Source organism: Rhodamnia argentea, chromosome 1 (assembly GCF_020921035.1).
Source record: "Rhodamnia argentea isolate NSW1041297 chromosome 1, ASM2092103v1, whole genome shotgun sequence".
Lineage (NCBI taxonomy): Eukaryota > Viridiplantae > Streptophyta > Magnoliopsida > Myrtales > Myrtaceae > Rhodamnia > Rhodamnia argentea.
This window is the reverse complement of record NC_063150.1, coordinates 22,644,995-22,666,869: the sequence shown is the minus strand read 5'-3', so window position 1 is coordinate 22,666,869 and position 21,875 is coordinate 22,644,995. Positions and strand designations below refer to the sequence as shown.

Here is a 21,875-nt window from a genome sequence, read left to right as displayed (position 1 = left end):
TTTTCTGCAAAAGATTTTTATTTTGTGGAGCCGCAACTAATCATTTCTTGGTAGGTTGATTAGAAACCTAAATAAAATAGCGGGAGAAAACTATTTTATTTCTACGAACCAAAGATTTTAAGTTCGAGACTTGGTTACATTAATTTTTTAAATTAATGCCCTTTCGGTACCTTTCATGAAAAAAGTTCGATTTGACAATTTTGATGAATTCTGACCGGTGCAATTTTTAGGTTTTCTTTTTATGATTTTTTTAATTTTTTTAATGTATTTTCGAAATTAAAACTTAATGGAAAATGTGAGTGAATTGTTTCAAGATTATCTTAAAGTTTTCGGATTTAACTTGCATTAATTCCCAAAACATTTTAAGAAAATCTCTTAACCCTATGTCCGCATCTTTTAATATCTATCCTAATGGATTCCCAAGATTTTGTTCATTGAATGTAATCCATGAGATAGGATTTCTAGAAAATCCTATCTTTCTAAAAAAGTTATAAGACGTGGTTTTTAAGAAACCATATCTTGCTACATCTTTTTTTTATTTTTTGAGATTTTGTGACATGAAAATTAAACATGAGACATGCATGATTTGTTTCTTTTATTGAATTTTTCTGATTTTTTTTTATGTGATTTTAAGTTTTTATGAATGAATTTAAATTAAAGTTGCAAATCTTTTAATGAAAAAGATAATTACTGCTGAATCTTTCGAATTAAGTTTCGTTACGAAGCCCGACAGATCGATCCTAAAATTCGAAATACCCGCTACGGAAATAATTCAATCTAAAGCCCGATAGATAGACTTATTCCCATTTATGCGGTTGCGGACCAGGAAATTTTCTTAGTCGATCACATTTTGAAAAGATTTTGGTATTTTTAGTATATTAAGAAAGATTTTCCGATTATCATAAGATTATCGAAAAGATTTCAAAATAATCACATGAATCAGAATATTTTCAATTTAAACAAAAGATATCTTGAACTTCCAATGCAATTTTCTAAACAAGGCGACTTTCAGGTATCTTAATTTTCCAACATGATTCTTGGAGTTATAGAAGAATATCACAAAATTATCAATAGCTCGTTGGAGCAAGCTTTAACAAGAATCTTTCTAGCTATGTCCAAAGTGATCCAAAGCATGCACAGTATTTTCAAGATATGCTTGAAATCGGAAAATCATTAAGCAACCACAACCATCAATTCGGCAAAATTCTAAGCATTTTCAGAATATCATGAATTGGAAAATTACCTAATCTGGGATCGAACCAAATTTTGGACTCCAAGCGAGCTATTTGGACCAAACAGTGGGGAGAGGCCACTCGTGCACGCCTAAGAGGATCCGAAAAAATCAATTTGCCGCAGCTGAATCTCACCTTTGACAGCACCGAATATGCAAGCAATTATCGCCAAATGTCTGTGACAATTGATCTGAAAGACGAGCAAAAATCCTGCACTGATTAGTGATAAAAATAACCCTGAGCGGGGCTGTTTTGAGCCCCGAATACCAGTTATTTGGGCAGCTAACAACAGCGAGAAAGACGTCCAAATTGTGATGAAAAATCGATACAAACAAGGGCTGTTTCGATTTTCGATTAATGCCGAACAGTGGTGGCGTCGGGCTGAGCGAAACACGTCAGAGGACCCTCAATATTTTTGTTGCAATGGGCAAGAAGTATCCACGGTGCTTGATGATCCACCAAGAGACTTTGAATGTTGATTGGTCCACCAAAGGACTTCCGCCGAATCTCCTTTTCTTCCTGGCGTATTCTCACGTGAACTTTTGAGTGCAGAAAAATGTTTTTTTTCCCCAAATTTGATCAAATAATGCGGACCTTCCAAGCCCTGCCCTCCACGTGATTTTTCTGCTACATGAGCTTAGTCGAATTTTCAACCATCACGAGTTCTGTCCAACTAATTAAATTCGTAATTATCCACTCTTGTCCGATCACCGCCAATTCGATTAATTCAAATGCAATGCGATGCTAAAGTAAATGCAAACTATATGAAATGTAATGAATATTTTTTATGGAGACTAAGGTTAGTCCCTAATTTTTGTGCAAATTTTTCATAAATGAACTAACGAAAATTTAGGTGTCAACAATATCCATATATCGAACAATAGTTACTCACATTTTAAAGTGATTCACATTATGCAGAGGAGCAACTTCTGTATAAGGAGATCAAGGAACTCTACAGATTTCGTACTGATACCGTAAGGTTTATGGCCCTACTATTCGGTGTGGTTGATCGAGGTTACGAGATGACGCTGTTTAGCTTCTCAGTCCCAATTATCTTCACCGACTTTGATCATTGTATATGAATGTGAGGAGAAGGGAATGCATATCGACTTACAAATCATTAACCAAGTTTGAAATTTTGGGATAGTTTGAATGTCTGATCACTGCGTGTTGTAGGCAGAGGTGGAGGAGTTGCAGAACAAGAACGTGATGCTGCTTATTTTGGACCAGACCTTGTCGAACGCAGACATAATAACCCACAACAGCATCTGCAAAAAGAAAGATTCCAATCCAGTAACTAAGAAATTGTGTGGGTTCCTGTTGCGGATGTTATAGATGACAAAGAGTTCGAAAAGAGGAGATTTCAGATGCCCTGGTACTTGTGCAACTCCGTCGTTGGCAATGCAGCAGCAAAGTTCATCGGGAAGTGTAGGCAATTTAAGCAGCAGACGAAGGTTGTCGTGTCGAATGAGAAGTGGGAGGTGGAGAACACGGGCGCAATGTCGGTGATACGCCTTTGGGGATCGAAAGCCGTCCTGTTCAAGCGGAAGAGGAGCGGCGAGCTGTGGGAAGAGCACAGCAACAACTGGCTCAAGCTTGTGGCAATCGACGCGGTCTTCCAATCTATCGAACAAAGCGTAAGTTACAAATGCAGTGTGGCTTCGATTATCCGAGCTATATTTTCAATCACTCATGATTGTATTCTTGTTCTTTTAACCAGTCCTGTGTCTTGATTGTTGGCCAGTTTGAAAGGAACGAGCTCATGTTCTTGTGCGGCTCAGCTGAAGACTCCAACCCTGTCGAACAGATTGGAAACATCCTGAGCAGTAAAACCTATGCCTCCTTCAACTTCAAGTTCTTCAACATCACCACCAACCCCAAAAGAAACCAATTCCTTTCCCCACCTCGAGAACTGCATATGCTAGAAGATGCTGGCAAACAAGGAGACGCACGATCCCTGGACGCTGAAGCTGATCGAGCTCCACAACAGTTACAAGACGCAAAGCGGATTGGCCATCTTAGCGTGGGGTCCGAGAGTGATCCTCAACACCAGTCTCCCGGATCTCTGGAAAGTGCTGTCGGAGCACCAATCTTGGATCAACAAAACGACTAACACACAGAATTTCGACACTCACTTCCTAGCGTGCTACAAGGAGGTCATAGTCATGCTGTGATGCTACAAATTCTCTATCCCCAACATGGTCGGCGACATACCCGAGTGGATCAAGTGCCCCACCGACAATTGCCCTCGGAACATGGGGACCATTGTCAGCTTCAAGTGCTGCCACGGTGCGCATTGACCAGCCAATAAGGCCGCAGAGCTCAACGCCTTCGTTTGGTGCTCCAGAATAAACACGAACTGCTTAGCTCAGACGCGTTTTCCCATCATTTCTTTCCTTTCCAGTTTGATATCGCTGTCCATTATGTGAGGTTGGAATATGTAACAAGGTTGTGTTTATATGCTGTGCACAGCTTGATGTACCGTCCATGCGGACACAGTGCGCAGCGAATAAAAGTTGTTCATCATCTGTAACAAGGTTGCAAGTGTAATGTGCAGAACTAGATGTACTGTGCATGCAGAATCTGTGCTACGAGTAAAAGTTTTCATCATCTTAAGAAGGTTCATTAGTTAAATGAAGAGCTGTTCACGTTAACAGGAACCACCTGAACTAAGAACCGCCCGGATTGGACCGGACTGGACCGGCCGATTGTAGGCAGTTCCAGAGGCAAACGTCTAGCTCCCGGTTCCTTAAAATTGGATCCAGTGACGGGCGGTCGGGTTTTCGATTCCAAGGTGGGAGCTGAACCGACCAAATTGGATCGATTTTTTTATTGTCATTAGTATTTCTTAAATAACAGCAGTGTGTAAAGTGTAAACTTAACATTATTTTTTGTTATCATTATTATTTCTTTGGGTCTTACTGGCTTCTGGGACACTCCTTTTTCCGCTGTCGATCGGTTGCCATCCTGTTTCTGTTGTGGTGGAAGGCAGTTTAGGGCTCTTTTCTTCGTGGCCATGGTTTTTATGGCGTAATTCGGCGTGCCCGTATGTATCCGCCGGTTCCGTTGGACAGCATAAAAACTGGACTGGACCGGTTTCTAAGTGGGGTTCAGCCTCAGGAACCAGACTAGACCCATTTCTAATTGGGAGCTGAACCGGACTAGGAACTGATCACTTCTGTTATTTCCTAAATGCAATCGCAACACACAATTGGGAGAACTCTAAAGGCTCCGGTCCAAAGTTGGTGCTCCGAAATTGGCTGCACCAGCTGTATTGAGGTTCGGTAACCCAACCGGATGGATCATGTGGTGACACCCTAGAGCCACGCGATCCAACGGGGTCACTTGCTATCACTTGCTAACAACCTATATGTTCCATCAGTGCATGCAATAATTTGCCTTGTAAGAGAGGAGTACTAGGGGGTTACTGCTCTGTGCTATCTCTAATATCTTCGGGAGGAGTGTCGAACCGTACTACGTAAAAGTCCTTTCTTAAGTTTATATGTATCGATTATTGATTCGGAGCTCATCTTCTTGATAAGGTGTCATTTTGTCACCACGTCCTATTCAGAACTTCCTGCTTGAGCCGCAACACAAAATGTGAGAATCTCAAAATTTTATCAGTATCCCGATAACCATTACTTGGAGCAGGTACCCATCCAATGGAGCTGGGACGGGCTCACTTAGCGAATAGTTGATACTTCATTAACGCCTTAAACCGAACGTTCTACCGGTGAGGGAGGTTCCAACACCGTCCAATCCCTTTTGCATACTACAAAACAAAAGTTAGGGAGCTTGCAAAAGATTGTGAGGGTCCAATAATACATGAGGAGTGATTCTTTTTTAGGATGAATGCACAAAGCTCTTTGAGCAACTAAGCAACATCAAAATTCTGTATACAAGTCGGACTTGGACTTCACATCACCCGTCTTTAAATCTCATTTGGTGAAACTCAGATGGCTCCCGAGATGGCACGAGCGTGTCAGAACCCTAGCCTCTTCTTTTCCTCCACTTTCATCCTCAGATCTTCCTCAGTTGGAATCTTGCCGCCAGCTCGGGACGTCATACACAACCAGGCCATTAACTCATCCTATGAAACAGTAATAGGCAAAGGAAAGTCATTAGGAAAAAAGACGAGAAAGAAGAGTCCAGTCAAACAATAATCCTCTTTCTTCTGTCAAGCATCTCATTTGCAATCCAATGGGCTAAAAATTCGTAGACGAGATCATCACAAGCTTCCATCCCCACCAGCCTTATAACTTCTTAAAGAACACGAAGTCACCTAGCATAAAAGCTTAGCATGCGAAACCGTAATTCAGCTGTTGGATATGGCGGATGATTAGCTATTACCGATAACCTGTCAGACCACCGACAAACCAATAGCGAAACAAGAAGCAGAATCTTGATATATTTAGATCGATGAATTATTAGGTATGACAACATCAACAGTAAACCTTTCTGCTCCAAATAGAAGAAAGCTGGACGATAGGGTCATCAGCTTTCTGCCATTACTTGCTCTAAAAAGGTTCCTCTTTTGAAGCTCCCAACACACAGCTACATCTTCTTGAGTTTTCATCATTCAAAGAATTTATCCATGTCTTTCATAGGCTTCCATACTCTGTTGATGTGAGCCACTTCCATAAAATGAAAATTCTGAAGGTTCCCAGACTCATCTCCTTAAATATGATGTCCTGACCAAATGATGATGTCAACATATTTTGCCTGTTCTATCCATTCATATTCCTTATGTAGACCGGCCTTTACCTCGAAGAAGTTGTCTTTACGACAATGCAACACTGCTAAGTAATCCATGAATCACTCCTCTAGTCTGATTGGCGTCCTTTTTACTTATTCTATAACTAGATTGATTTGTGTTATAGATACCCACGTAGCACAACAGTTTACCACGCTAAGTGCAACTGAAAATCAATTGTCAGTTTATACTACTGCTGCCACAGATTGGATGAAACAAGACGAGAAACAACAGAAGTGGAGCAAAATTCCAGAGTGGATTCAACATTATCATGATGGATGCCTTCATAACTCATAAAATTCCTGAGGAAGTTCCTCTGACGATTTAGGCAAAACGAAAAGAAAGAGAGGAAGGAAAGAAAGCACCCCAGGGATATCAGTGAAGGATGAATGAGTTAAGTTATTACCTCAAGAAAATCGTGGTTGGAGATGTATCGACTCTCGACGAGATATTTGACTCCACCAATGTTAACAGAGATAGGATTTCTACCGGATGTCTTTTCTCTTTGCATTCCTGCACATTAAGTAGCAGATGCCACAAACCTTCCAGTAAGGATCCCAGATATGGGTATTGATGGATTGGATGCATGCTGTCTGGTATTATAATTCCTATCTGCTGTCTCCAAGCACAAAAAAACATGTGGCGCCACTCCGCCACACTTTAATCTCACTGCTAGTATATCAATATGCTATAATCTCTCTCTTTCTCTCTCTCTCTCTCTCTCTCTCTCTCTCTCTTCCACCTTCTGTACAGAATAGAGCCCCCATGCCTCTCCACTGCCTGAGCCACTGCAGCCCCCATCCCCACCTACATCCGCCGCCCTGCTGTTGCCACGCTCCCCAAGACGAGTTCTCTCCATTGGTCTTTATCCCAGCAGCCCATCCCTCTATATGCCCCCATCCCTCTTTATTATACTCTCTATTTGAGCTCGATGCTGCCCTCGAGCTCGTTGCCAATGGTGGCACTCGACGTGGCATCAAGTTAGGCCTTGTCCACCACCACTGCTGAGCCATGGACACGGAGCTAAGCCTTGGCAATGGACAGAGGCTAAGCCTCGACCTAAGCCTTGGCCATGGACACTGGTGTCAAGCTAAGCTGCCTGTTTTCTGTTTGAGCTCGGTGTAAGCCCTGGATGCAAACCTCCAGATCTGGAGGCATGCCTCTAGATCTCGCAGCGGCAGCAACTTGACGGCAAGGTCAAGAGATGTTTGTAAACGCGAAAAGAAAAAAATGACAAAGGCTAGGACAAAAGAGGGGGTGAATGGGGAAAAAGACGGAGCAGTGACAGCAGTTGGACGTTGGCTACATGTCCTGAGATGTGGCAGTAGCCAGTTCTGAGTGTGGCATTGGCAACTTCAGCAGTAGTGACGCTGGGCGGCGGGCAGCAGTGCGGCGGTTGGGCATGGAAGCGGTTTGGGGTAAGGGGGGGAAAAAGAAGGGACAGAGAAAACTAGGGTTTTGTAGAATTTGGATTGGATGTGGTGAGGACTACAACTGAGTGGGCACATGTCACAATCTCAAGATGGAGACAGCAGATGGATTCACAACAGGCAACAGCTTATCAACATCCCAATGCAAAACATGTGCATTCAGAACATAACTTAGCCAAGCATATATGAAATATAACGGATGAAAAGAGTTGAATTTGAGTTGTACCAGTTATGCAAGCTACATAATAACCAGTTCCTCCAAGTCCTTCTTCCCACTTTCCAAGACGCAAGCGCAGAAAGAATCCATCAAGGTGCACTGGGGATGTCCGCGCACTCATCCACCTAAAATTTAAAGGACTGAGAAAGAGTTTCATCTAAGACCAACAATATCTCGATGAAAATCCGATTGTTGTCCATACAGAATGCCACACAAAGTTCCCTTTAAAGAGCACTGGGAAAACTCCCACAATAGCCAATTGATCCGTTTTCTAATTAAATTAAAAAAAAAAATTGTCCTATTCTGTTCAAGTTTCACCAAAATATTCCTTTAAAGAGCACTGGGAAAACTCCCAAAAATTGTTTCTTTTGACTATAACCGCAACATTATATGCAGCAAATTACAAGTAATGACAATAGCAATTAAGTTGATTGCAATTCTGTCCAAGTTTCACCAATATTTGACGGTGAAAACAAAACATGAGCTGGTAAACCATCCAAGCAGTCAGTTGTTTCGCTGGCAAATTTCACACTCTAAGAGATGGTTTTCTTGTCATGCTCCCTTATGTATACATAACCTTCGACGTGGCATACGAAATGCCTGATCCATGATGTAGTTTTCACTAAAACATATTTTTTATTTAACTCTCAACTCTCACGAACATTCCAGGCATTGTCTTAGAAAACATGATCTACCTGAAAAAGAGGTTCACCAAAACCAAGAAACCGTACCCAACAGTAATCACCATGCCTGATAATTGAAGACGAACTAATAGTTTGCCAAATGTATCATTCAAAGAGATCACGTAGTAAAAAGTTTGACTTACTTGAGGATACTGGTCCGAGACAGTTGAAGCATCTTTACCGAGTCAAAGATTGCTTTAGGCACATCTGATATATGCCGTTCCTCGAAATTTCCTGTTGTTGTGATTGCATTCTCTTTCAGCCTACTTTGAATGGGGCTCAAAGCACTGCATTTCCTAATCCAGTTTGGGTTAGGAATATCTTTGTCAGAGCTTGATACTTCCTTCAATTTCAAGTTTCCATTACAACGATCTACAAGGTTACTCTTTTGGTGCATATGTTTATACTGAAGCTGTGCTATATCAGAACAGCGGTGATTAATGACATAAGTACAATCCTGAGGTGGAATCGATTTTGCAACGACATTTGGACATGTAACAGCCCAATGATTGAGCTGATAACATCTAATGCATAGAGGAGGCATTTCCTCCACTACTTGATATGATTTGGCATTCATTAAGACGTCTTCCAGCTCAGCTTCTGCTATCTCTGAGCATTTTTGGAGACCATGACCTTTTGTTCCACAAAAGAGACAAGTTGCGCTACACCCAGCACCCACATCTAGTGGATTTGGCGGGATAATGTGCTTAAGGGCATCCAATCTTCGAGCAAACAATGAAGCCATTTCCTCGGAACTTTTAAGTCTCTGAGAAGACGAAAGACGGTTCACTTTGTGCATCATATGGTGATCATGACTATTCTGGAGCTTTCTGAAACCAAAGGAAGCTTCAATACCAGCAGCGCAGTCTTGTGGTTCTTTTCCAACACCATTAGATGGTTCTTCACTGGTACAATCCTTGACCTCTATATTTGTCGGATCTGGGTGACAGCCAAAAGATTGATTAGACTGAGCCGTAATTCTAATGAAATTCCCTGAATCCTCAACTGTTCCACCCATACTATGGACACAGATATCCTGCTTTTGTATAGAGCAAGAGGTCCTTGATGCAAAACGAGAGATCCACAAGCTTCCTAGAGAATCATTTCTGCAGCCAAGATTACTAATCTTCTCTTCTGGAGAAGAAGAATGATCCTCACCAGCTTTTTTTGAGTTTTGTTCCCCCAAAGAAAAGTTCGATGAATTTTTTGAGTTCTTATTACTTCCGTTATCCAAGTTGTCGAGACTCTTACGCTTTGTGGAGTGATTTTCACAATTCTCCTGAGAGACAGTAAATCTTGCATCTAAAACTTGAGTAATATTTTGACCACCAGCTCCAATTTCAGGAGTAGATTCGTCGAACATTCTGCATTGCAGCAGCAGCTTCTTGCTTGGGTTGTCATTCTCTGCTAGACATGCTAATGGATGCACATCTTTAGCACATATCTTGTTAGGCAGCTCAATTTTTGTAGATCCCTCTCCCACTTGACTAGGAAGCAGAAGTGTTCTCGATTCTTGAGCACTTTTATTCGAACAGTAGATTGATTGAAAAATGGACTTAAAACCCATATTCCCACCATGAGCATGCAGGTTTTGGCCACCAGCTACAAATGAACGATCCAGATGCTCATTTCCAGAACTAGGACCAGTGAGAGCAAGTGAGAGAGAGCCTGCCACGTCTTGATTTGTTTTTGGCAGGCCCTTCACCATGTTTGATATCCAATTCATGAAGGAGCTTTCTTGTCCAGCAAAAGAGCTTGAAGCAGTTTGGTTTTGAACATACCTAGCCTGTTTATTTTCACCAATCATATGTGCTTCAATGCTCCCTCTCTTCCTTCCAACTGAAAAAAAGCCCGTGCTGTTACAGCTTTCAACACTCTCATGGCTGTTGTCATCCTCTTTTATCAATCGTCCACTAGCATCTCCATCAGATAATGCCTTTTCTTTACCTTTGTTACGACTTCCATGGATTCTTCTGTTGCTAGAAACAAGTTTTCCTTTGTGTTGGATATCAGGATCCGGCATGGAGATGCTTTTGACTTCGGACGAAGATCCTGAGGCTACGGAATCAGCTGTTACATGGCAGATGTTTTCACTGTTAAGAGTTCTTATGTCATTCTCAGCTGTTGATTCTAGTTTGTCCATTAACGGAAGAATTGGATTACTGGTTTTCTTGCTTTCCTCTCTTAAAAATGAAGCTAGTTTGTCATCCTCTCCGCATGGAGAGAAAGCCGGAGTAGTGGAAGCTGTCTGTTCATTCAGTGGGAGAACTTCTGACACCATTGTAACTCCCATTGCCAATTGCTCATAGTTCATCGTGACATCTTGTCCTCCAGAGGCAGGATCTCCGTGGGAAACTTCATTATGTGGAGGATCTCCATTTTTACCACTAACCTGACCTGCAAAGGCAGATTCAGTAGGCATGAGTTATGAAAGATGAAAAACCAAATGCAAGCTTCTGCTAGAAGAAAGATTCTCACTGATCCAAAAGGTAGAGTACTTATCCCACAGTTGCTTGTGTTAGACAATAATGTCATTATTGCTTCATAACGTGAAAGAAACACGCAAACGAAACACATGAAAGAGAAAAAAATTTGGTACCTAGATTATCCAAAATCACATAAATTGCTTAAATTACATAGCAAATTAGCATGTGAGGTCCTTAGTTGACTATGGCATCACATAGCCGGGACATTAGAAAAGGCATTTCCCTTGCTTGTTGTTATTTCCAGCCTTTGCCCAACTAAACCACAACAATCCTCTGGCTCCCCATATCTTGAGCCTCTAATTTCAAGATTTCTATGTGAGAAAGGCGCATCAGCCTCGGCATTCACATCGACCATGGGATCAACCTTTTCTGAAAGCAAAGATTGTATCAACTAAATCCCCAATGTAAAGCATCAACTTGAGGGACCTTAAATTTTAATTGGTCAGACTAACTGTAAATGAGAGTACCCTTCTACAAGTTAACACATTACCTGATGCATATTTCGACCCTGCACCCAAAATGGGAGAGGGTTTCCTTTCTATGAAGCCGCAGTCAGCACATTTAAGACTTAATCCGCTGTGTGGAGACCAAACCAGCTCAGATAAGGGATTTGGCGCCACAAATGTCATGCACCCACTTGATCCTGCATTTGCACCTGCACTTGGATCATTGTTCGATATTCTCTGATTGCATTGACTCGAATAGTCCAAAGCAAGTCCTAACTCGGTCACAGGTTCAATTGTTTGATTTTCCAAATTCATCTTTTGCTTGATAATCTTCTAAATTGAAGCTAAAACCATACAACGAGATCCTTCTCCTTCTTCATGGTACATGTTTCTAGTTCATATCCCAAGGCATAATGACTGTGTTGTTTAATCAGTAGCCACTTTAGATATATGAAGTTACCTGGGAAAGTATACAAAGGCAGAAGCGATGTTATTTTACTCACGCAGCAAGAAGTTCAGACATGAATCCATGTAAAATACAAGAGATACTCAATTCATAATGACATATCGAATCAATATGGAGCATCTAGATCTTTCAGAGCCTCTGGTATTGCCAACTGTACAAAAGGATGCATATATATTTGACACCACTAAAACAGGCAACGTTCAGTTTCTTTTTATAGTTGTCTATTACAAAATCAATCCTCCCATTTGAATATTGCACTACCAGCAGCTTCCTTAGTTCTAACAGGTGTTGGACATGGAAGCTTCAGTTCCGTGTTCTTATGTGGTGTAGCTGTTTCACATGAAACTATCACAATGGTTTGAACATAGTGATTAAGATTCAGCCGAAGGTAAGAGCTAAACACTTCAATCTCTTGCCCAGAAACGGAGCATTAAATTCCTTTCAACTCCCAGAGATTTGGCCTTCTAAAATATAAACTCGTAACTATTTGTTAGCGCCAATTTGTTGCATTTCATTCATCTGACAGATGCCTTGATAAGGACCCCAAGTACTGGCATGAAGGACTTCAAGACTGCATATTTTTCTTTCTGCAGCGGAACTGAAAGCCAGCTAATAGTATTCCTCAAGATGGCCACCAGACACTTGGTTCAGAGTGTGGCAACCTGTAGTACAAGGCTTTCATCAATCGGTTACAGCACATATGCCACCCAACACCTCAGTCATCTCGAGGGTCGACTCTGTTGTGTTCACTTGCATAAAATCCATCGCAATTCTTTCAACAGACACAATGACTCTCCTCAAGCTTTTTCTTTTGTTTTAAGAGTAACTACACTATGTAGCTCACGAATTCTTATGCGGTCCTTTCACAAACAACGCCGAGTACTCAACAGCCTTTACATTTTGTCTTAATAGCAATTAACCATAGGTACAATTGTATTAGGCTACGCAATCACACTTAAAATATGCAATCAATCATAGCAATTCAGTCTAACGAAGATTTTGGTTGCCATGAGTTCAAGCCATCTCATACCATACATTCTGCTGAGCTCCGTACGCCAATCGAACCCCAACGTCACCGGCGCACCTAGACCCGTACTCCGCCCTAACAGACACATCAACCAGAACAGTAACCAAATCAAAGAATGATTCTACTACGTATCCGGCCTCGGACCATGTCGATAGCACATAGAAATCGAACCAGCAGCGCAGCATTTTGAGAAAGCGAAAAAAAAAAAAACACGAAACTCGACCCCGCTCTTCCCACACACGGCAAGACGAAGGGGACGGAAACAAGACGGCCGCGCCGGCATACCGATTCCCCACCCCCCCGGAACGGAAACGCGAGATTCCGGGCGGACGGTTCCGCAACGAAAAACGGCGACCACATCGCAATCCCGTAGAAATCTCCTTACCTCGTCGGAGCCTCCATTTCCTCGAGATTCTTCGCAGCTCCGATCAACGAGTCACTGGGAGCCCGAGCTGAAGTAGCCGAGAAGAAACCGCAGTGAAGAGAGAGAGAGAGAGAGGGAGAGAGGAGAGCTCCTTTGTAACTGTACACGCTAGACGCATGGCAGTAACCACCAAGGTGTCTTCCATCCACCTTCTCCTCTCTCTCTCTCTCTCTCTCCTCTCTCTCTAGCAATTCCAGAGATTCTGGACTGTGAGGTACAGAGAGTGCCACGTGGAGGCGGCTGACGGGCCTCCTTTTTTGCCCCAATTTTTTAATCAATAAAGAAAGGTTAATTCGCAGGGTGACGTCACGGGGTCAAAGAACCGACAAAAAACAAGTTGGGGCTGGTGTCCGTTTTCTGCTCCTTTTTTGTTTTGTTTTTTTTTTTTACCCCTTTTGCTACCTTTTTTTAATCCAATTTGGTCAATCACGTGTCACCCATAGGCCAACTACCGACCTCATTTCCTGAAATAGATGCTTTTTCCTCTTTTAATTACCATTTGACCTTTCAAGTACAGATTAAAAAAAGGAGGGTTGATTTGATTTAAGTGGATAATTAATGATGATTAAGACAGGGTTAATTAGTGGCACGTGCTGCCATTACGCCACCGAGGCCATCAACGCATGTGACTCGGCACGTGCATGGATCATCTTCTAAACATGATTGATTTGGGGGCACGCTTTTTTCGCTCCCGGCTAAAACACTCCCAACAAAAGTGTTGTAACCAATCTACCCATTATGGGAAAAAAGTACACTAGAAGTACTATAAATTTTATACGGCGTTCACGTGAGTGTCATAACTTTCAAAACCTTCACTTAAGTGCCATAACTTTCAAAAATCGTTCACTTGAGTGTCATGTTGACGTGAGACGCCGGAAAAGGCGACGTGGCTCGTCGGAAAAATGACGTGGCATGCCGAAAAGCCGACATAACACGTCGAAAAAGTTACTGTAGCACTCAAGTGATTGATTTTGCTCCGACGTAACACTTAAGCGAACGATTTTTGAAAGATATAGCACTTAAGTGAACGTTTTGAAAGTTATGGCACTCAAGTGAACGTCGTACATAAGTTATGATACTTATGATATACTTATCCCATCCATTGTGGGTCTCACTTTTAGTATCTTTTGTGCTCTCTTAATATCTTTTTTTTTTCTTATGCAGGTCTCACTTTCCATCATCTCCGTCTCTCTCCTTCTCTATCTTGCAGGCAATTATTTTCTCCACAAGGTAGTTCTCGTCGCCTTTGACGGTGTAAGTGGGTGCCGCAAGAGAGAGATTATTGCCTTCAAGAGAGAGAAAAAGAGAGAAGAATGAAGACGAAGCAAAGTGAGGCACGCAAAAAGAAACCAAAAAAAGATATTGACAGAACACAAAAGTTGCTGAAAGGTGGAACCCATAACGGGTGAAACGGTCGTAATACTTTTACGGAGGAGTGCTTTAGCCGAACTAGAAGTGGAAAAAAAGCGACCCTTAATATCCTCCACCTTTTTTTAAAGATTTGTCAGAGCACTTGCTTTGACTTTCTAAACCATACCGTATTTTTTTTTTTTTTAACCGGCAAACCATACCAATGAAGACAGTCATATTCTTATTACTTTAGACTCTAATCATTTCGCGTAAGAAGAATGATTTGAAAAATTATTCATTAAAAATAATCTCTTATATCGCTTGAAATAATTAATTAGTAAAAAATAAATATATTATCGATAATAATTTATGTGTAAACGCATTCATGTACAATAAACTTTTTTTTTTTCGTTCATCTATTTTCGTCAGCAATATAGTATATCACTTTCTGGAAAATATTTTCTTTAAGTAACCATGGAATAGTTACGTGTTAGAGATTTTAGTTGTACTTTCAATCTTATAATTAATTAATGGTAAAGACGTATTTATTCATTAATTAACCTATTCTTGAGATGTTAAGAATATGTGCGACGGATCCAAATTAGACTGAATCTTTAAATTGTTCTTAGTCAATGTATTATTGAGTGGATACTAATGATCATGTTGAGGTCGATGTGTTCTTAGTCGCACCATTAAGTATTGAATACTCGAGACAATGACGAGTTACAAGTCATTGGGTATTGTGATGCCCGAGTTAGAACACGGGTGCTTGTACCGCACAAATTAAGTAACGTGGCACACATAGAACGATTAGCAACATGGAAGCCTTTCAACGTGGTCGGTGGCTAATCATTCATGTTTTGGTCTAGTGTAATAATCCTTACACTCGACGCATAATGTTAACCCGCGTGTTAGATGGCTTTGGTTCACAAGTGGGGATGTTGCCGGTTCATTCATCCATCTCTATACTTGATGGTTATAGTTCGTTCACGTACAAATTTATGCATGTGCGCAAAATGGAATCTATCTCCTTGTTACATGAAAGAGAAAATAAAGATGTCCAATGCAATCTAATCATAACACCGCATTGAAATCTTCATCCAGGGTTATAACCGAGAATGAACAATTTATGTCTCATATAAAATTTATGTCAATTCAGTTTGCGTATATGATCGAATTGGTGACTTAACAAATATTCCATGATCTTTGCTCAATGGAGACATAATGATACAGAAGGATTGAATTGCACCGTTGCCAAAGCTAACGGGTTCATTACGTTCTTAAAGCATAGCTATGATATATTGCTAGATGTCAATCATAGCTTGTAAGAAATGGAGATTGATCGGGATAATCAATTGTCTTGAGAGAACTAATGTGTTAATACAAGTCTTACTACTAGCTCAGTGATGCATCTACGTATGTCACACACCTTAACCAATTCAGGATGAGTTGAGTGGGAAGGACAATATTGCAAATATATTTGCAATCCCAATAACCTAATTAAGTCGGGCTAAAATCAAATTAAGTGAGATGTAATTTTGTATTATTTGGGGTCAAGGACGCATGTGCAATGTGATGCACGCGCAAGCTCAAAGTGGACATATATTAGTATATCCAAAATACACATGCTGGTGGTGTACAATTTTGTTTATATAATAATGATAATTATTATTATTGTTATTTGTAAAACTTATATAGGTGTATGTGCATGTGCTGCATGATCAGCAACTATTACTGGTAGCACGTAATTGTGTGATCAGCAACAATTGTTGAAGAGATAGTCCAGTGTGCGTGTGTTATAATGTGTGCTTGAGAGCTAAAATTTATCTCTCTTTGTTGGTTTCGTGACCGAAAAATCGAGACTGAGGAGAAGTGTCTCTACAAGTTGCTAGCACAATTGAAGTTGTGGTCATCTGCAAGTTCTTTTTTCCATTCGACGTAAGATTGATTGGTGTGTCCGAACTAGAGCTTCGATGTTTGTGGGGTTCGAATTGAAGAGCATCCAAACCAAGTTATTTTAAGCATGTTATGAGAGGTAATTCATTTAACTCTCTTTGTTCTTAGGTTTTTAATTGAAATGCACAAATAACGCCTCCGGAGATACATATATGGGTTTTATTTCCTCTACATTTTACCTATGCATGTTACATATATCCCAACCGGGCTGTTGTGGTTTGATTTGCACCCATCCCATAAAAGAAAAAAAGAATCTAGTAGTGTGCCGATTTTTTGTTCTTATGGTCGAGCTGGTTTTTGATTTATTCAACAAGGATGTCATTCTTCCACTCCACTTTTCTTATTACAATTTGTTGAAGGTAAAGCAGAATGCAAATGCCGCATCATTTTCCTTTAGTCTCTCTGATAAATTTTTCTTTAGATTAGTCAACCTCGTGGAGTCAAGAAGTATTTCACAAAGGCAGAAAGTAAGTGTTTATTAGGTACAAACATAGATGGCGAGATAAAAGCATGAGTATTCGTCATGGGTCCATAGCTAACCTAATCTCATGCCATGCGATTAGGTAGGGGTGTCAAAAAAGCCTGCGCATGTCCAATCCTTCCCGACCCAATCGGGCCTGGCCTGAAAATTCACCCTAATTTTCAAGCCTTCCGGGCCGGCTTGGTATTGTTAGGATTGGGCCGGGTCGGGCCGGCCCGATTCCGGCTTTTTTTTTTCACCTACATTTTCTTTTTAATTTATCTTATTTTCATTTTTATTTTTAATATTTTTTCATTCAACGAACATTTCAAGTGATTTTGATTCAAAAAAAGAAAAAAAGAAACCGACCCGACCCGACCCGGTTCGAAGAAGGTTCAGCCTGGGTCGGGCTTGGCACTGTTCAGTTTTAGGCAGGCTTGGGCCGGACCCTGCCCGTTGACACCCCTAGATTAGGGACTTTAATTTCCCTTGCAATGGGACCCACAGGTAATGAATGATAAGATCAAAAAATTGGAAGAAGAAAAGACTTTTTGGTTAGACTCATGAAATTGGAACAACAATAGAACCAGATGGTTGGTTTTACGTCTACTGTCAGTTCTTCCTCCCGAATTATGACCCGTCATTTTGATAGATGGAGGTAAGCTAATGAACTCGGATATTAATCAACTCCATAAAAAAGTTATCGATAGGAACAATAGTCTTACTGATCTATTGACAACAAGTAGATCTTCACTAGGAAAATTAGCAATGTGGCAAGAGAAAATGGTACAGGAAGCCGTAGATACACTTCTTGATAATGGAATTCGCGAACAACCAGTGAGGTAAGGTCGTAATAAGATTTACAAGTCGTTTTCGGATTTAATTGAAGATACGGATTATTCGGGCCACTCTGTCTTTGTCGTAGAACCCTCTCCTTAAGTCCACGACAACGAAATGAGAATGAATGTCTTGCACGTACTTGTATACGAGTGTGATTCGTGCTTGGCACGAAAATTTACGAGATATTAGGCGATAAATTGGGTTTTTTGGACCAGCTTCAATATCATATTAAAGTTTTTTCATTGAAAACTTAAGTGATAAAAAAGCGATGTGTGGAGCACGTGAGTGCGTACATAACTATCTTTCTATTAGGTGAACTTTCTATGACTATCATGAAGGCCTAATACACTAGAAAACCTCCAACTTTGACTCTTGTCCCAATTCTATATTTTGTCTCATAAAAAGCCTTATAACTTTAAGTGTAGTCCCAATTATACACTAAACTTTTTTTTTTTTGTCCCATAAAAAAATCCTCAACTTTCGATCCAGTCCCATTCTTTCCTAGACTTTTTTTTGTCCCATAAAAAGTCCAATTCTACCCTAAACCATTTTTTGGCTTATAAAAAATCCTGCATTTAGGTCCAATTTCAATTTTTTGCAATTTTTTTTGTCTCATAAAAGATCACTAACTTTTACTTGATCCTAAATCTGCCTTTATTGGCTGTCCATCACTCACGGTCGGAGAGTTCGCACTCAAGACGCTCAAATAGCTTGTGCTAAAGAGTTTTTCATTTCTCGATTGTCAACGAGAAATTTTGGATGAAGGAGGTTTAATGGGAGCATATTTGTGGCTCAAGTAAAAGTTCATGCTTTTTTAAGAAACTGTAAATATTTTAAGGTAAAATTGAGACTAGATGGTAAAATATGGACAAGCTAAAGTTGGGAGTTTTTCATAGGAGAAAAAAAAGTTTAGGATAGAATTGGGACAAGATCTAAAGTTGGTTTTTTTTTCATAGAAAGAAAGCTTATGATGTTAGAATTGGGACTGAACCTAAAATTGTAGGTTTTTTATGAGGCAAAGAGTAGAGTTAATACAAAAGCTAAAAAATTGGAGACTTTTTAGGGTATTAGGCCCTTTCATGAATCTAATGAGTCGATCAAAGTTTGTTAGAGTGCTTAGATGAGGAGAAGAATGGTTAAATTAGATCTTCTAATTTATTTCTTATAATAGATTTTTTAAACTCTACATCTCTTCATGTTATAATAAAGCAAACTCGAACGAAACCTCAATATTTAACTTGCGTTTGAAATTCCCACTAAATACTCATGAAATAATGATTGGGCTTTATTAAACAACAGACAAACTGGCAATTTAAAATGTGAATATAATTGTCATAAAAGTAACTTCCCAAATAAATCTCTTCTATATTTTAAGTAATATTTCTTATCCTACAATCGAATACATACAAGTTAAAAGGGTTACTAGCACGAAAAACCTCGGACTGATATTCATGTGAAAAATTTACCCTAAATTAATTTTTTTACCACTAAAAATCCAAAACTAGTACACCCGCGATAAATTTATCATCTCTTAGTTTTCGTAATATTTTACCGTCAAATTACTGAGTTTGATAACACGTGACGCTTGACGGGGTGTATCGCTTTAGAGTTTTACGCTTTATTTTTCACAAATGTACTCGTTTGGGATTTTTCATGGTATTAATCCAATTTAAAAGAAACTAATGAACAGTGAATTTTTCATAAATGTATTGGGGGTTTTTTATGGTCAACAAATTAGTTTAGAGTAAATTTGTCATTGGTACATCAACTTGAGATTTTTCGTGATATTAACCCTAAGTTAAACACATTTTTTCTTTCCTCTGTTGCAATATTTTCCATATTTTGCACACGCATAAGTACGTGCATATGTTTCGACCAAAAAAAAAGTACGTGCACATGTCAGAGCTAAACAAAGGAAAATAGTCATCCAAAATGTGAACATAATCACATTTTAATTAACCTTTCACTAAATCTCTTCGATGCAGATTTAAAATCTAAATAAGTTCCTTATCCTACAATTAAATTCATATCATAAAGTAAATCAAATCACATTTTTTTCCTTACCCTACATTTTTTTTTTTCCTTATCTCTGTTGCAACCATATTTTGCACACGCATAATTACCTTTTAACTAACCTTCCCATAAAACTCTTCTTACATTTAAATTACTTTCTTATCCTACAATTGAATTTATCTCCTAAAATAAATTAAATCACATTTTCCTCTTATCTTGCTTTCTTTTTTTTTTTTCCTTTCCGTTGTTGCAATTTTTCCCATAATTTGCACACGCATAAATATGTGGGCATGTGATATTATAGTCTATTCCCAAACAACAGACAAAATAGAATCTAAAATGTCAAAATAATTACCTTTTAAGTAACCTTCCACTAAATCTCTTCTATGTGACGTTTTAAAATTAATTTACATTCGTACCCTTCAATTAAGTATATTTCCTAAAACGACTTAAATAACCTTTCTTTTCTTATCCTACATTTTTTTTCTCCTTTCCTCTATTGCAATTTTTTCCATATTTTCCACGCACATACGTATGTGCACATGTCATATAACACAGTAAATCGGAAATGAAAAAAAATAATTACCTTTTAAGTAACATTCCGCTAAATCTCTCCTATGTGACGTTTTTTAAAATTAATTTACATTTCTACCCTTCAATTAAGTATATTCCCCGAAACGACTTAAATAACTTTTCTTTTCCTTTCCTCATTTGCCATTTTTTCCATAGTTTCCGCGCACATACGTATGTGCACATGTCATATAACACACTAAATCTAAAATGTGAAAATAATAACCATTCAAGTAACCTTTCGCTAAATCTCTTCTATGTGACATCTTAAAATTAATTTACACTCCTACCCTTCAATTGAGTGTATTCCCTAAAAACGACTTAAAAATTTTTCTTTTCCTTTCCTCTTTCGCAATTTTTACCATCTTCTCCATGCACATACGTATGTCCACATGTCATATAACACGCTAAATCTAAAATGTAAATATAATTACCTTTTAAGTAACCTTCTACTAAATCTCTTCTATGTGACCTTTTTTTTTTTAAATTAATTTACATTTCTACCCTTCAATTAAGTATATTTCCTAAAACTACATAAATAACTTTTCTTTTCCTTTCCTCATTTTGTAATTTTTTTCCATATTTTCCAGGCACATACGTACGTGCACATATCATCTAACACACTAAATCTAAAAATTGAAAATAATTGCCTTTTAAGTAACCTTTTGCTAAATCTCTTTTATGTGGCGTCTTAAAATTAATATACACACCTACCCTTCAATTGAGTGTATTCCCTAGAACGACTTAAAAACTTTTATTTTCCTTGCCTCTTTCGCAATTTTTACCGTATTCTGCATGCACATACGGATGTGCACATGTCATATAACACGCTAAATCTAAAATGTAAAAATAATTACCTTTTAATAATTACCTTTTAAGTAACCTTCTACTAAATCTCTTTTATGTAACGTTTTTTAAAATTAATTTACGTTTGTACCCTTCAATTAAGTATATTTCCTAAAACAACTTAAATAACTTTTCTTTTCCTTTCCTCATTTGCCATTTTCTCCATATTTTCCACGCACATACGTATGTGCACATGTCATATAACACACTAAATCTAAAAATTGAAAATAATTGCCTTGTAAGTAGCCTTCCGCTAAATCTCTTCTATGTGACGTCTTAAAATTAATTTACACTCCTTCAATTGAGTGTATTCCCTAAAACGACTTAAAAACTTTTCTTTTCCTTTCCTCTTTCGCAATTTTTACCATATTCTCCATGCACACACGTATGTGCACATGTCATATAGCACGCTAAAGCTAAAATGTAAAAATAATTACCTTTTAAGTAACCTTCTACTAAATATCTTCTATGTGACGTTTTTTTTTAAAATTAATTTACATTTCTACCCTTCAATTAAGTATATTTCCTAAAACTACTTAAATAACTTTTCTTTTCCTTTCCTCATTTGCCATTTTTTCCATATTTTCCAGGCACATACGTACGTGCACATGTCATCTAACACACTAAATCTAAAAATTGAAAATAATTTGCCTTTTAAGTAACCTTTTGTTAAATC

The 21,875-nt window shown here is 39.0% G+C and overlaps 2 protein-coding genes and 1 long non-coding RNA gene across 6 annotated transcripts; 1 reads left to right on the top strand and 2 right to left on the bottom strand.

The window, feature by feature from the left end:
- Nucleotides 1–2,270: 2,270 nt before the first annotated feature.
- Nucleotides 2,271–3,842, top strand: LOC115726656. The gene is made up of 2 exons (XM_030656628.2): nucleotides 2,271–2,869; nucleotides 2,977–3,842. Exons 1-2 carry the CDS (start codon nucleotides 2,600–2,602, stop codon nucleotides 3,343–3,345), a joined length of 639 nt encoding a protein of 212 aa, XP_030512488.1. The 5' UTR covers nucleotides 2,271–2,599; the 3' UTR covers nucleotides 3,346–3,842.
- A 1,139-nt stretch (nucleotides 3,843–4,981) lies between these two features.
- On the bottom strand, nucleotides 4,982–21,026 carry LOC125315107. The gene is made up of 3 exons (XR_007198468.1): nucleotides 21,016–21,026; nucleotides 20,962–20,968; nucleotides 4,982–5,106 (listed from the first exon to the last, which is right to left on the bottom strand). It is a non-coding gene; the product is annotated as an uncharacterized LOC125315107 (long non-coding RNA).
- LOC115726653 lies at nucleotides 5,041–13,280 on the bottom strand. 4 transcript variants are annotated; one of them, XM_048279176.1, is made up of 7 exons: nucleotides 13,126–13,270; nucleotides 11,292–11,707; nucleotides 11,000–11,170; nucleotides 8,459–10,712; nucleotides 7,642–7,772; nucleotides 6,392–6,498; nucleotides 5,041–5,322 (listed from the first exon to the last, which is right to left on the bottom strand). In XM_048279176.1, the coding sequence occupies exons 2-7, from the start codon at nucleotides 11,560–11,562 to the stop codon at nucleotides 5,215–5,217; spliced, it is 3,042 nt and encodes a 1,013-aa protein (XP_048135133.1). In that variant the 5' UTR covers nucleotides 11,563–11,707; nucleotides 13,126–13,270; the 3' UTR covers nucleotides 5,041–5,214. The 4 variants fall into 4 exon arrangements, with proteins under 4 accessions (XP_048135133.1, XP_048135135.1, XP_048135139.1 ...); XM_048279178.1 differs by having other exon boundaries at nucleotides 7,642–7,757; nucleotides 8,459–10,713; nucleotides 11,001–11,170; nucleotides 13,126–13,269; XM_048279182.1 differs by lacking the exon at nucleotides 11,000–11,170.
- Nucleotides 21,027–21,875: the final 849 nt, after the last annotated feature.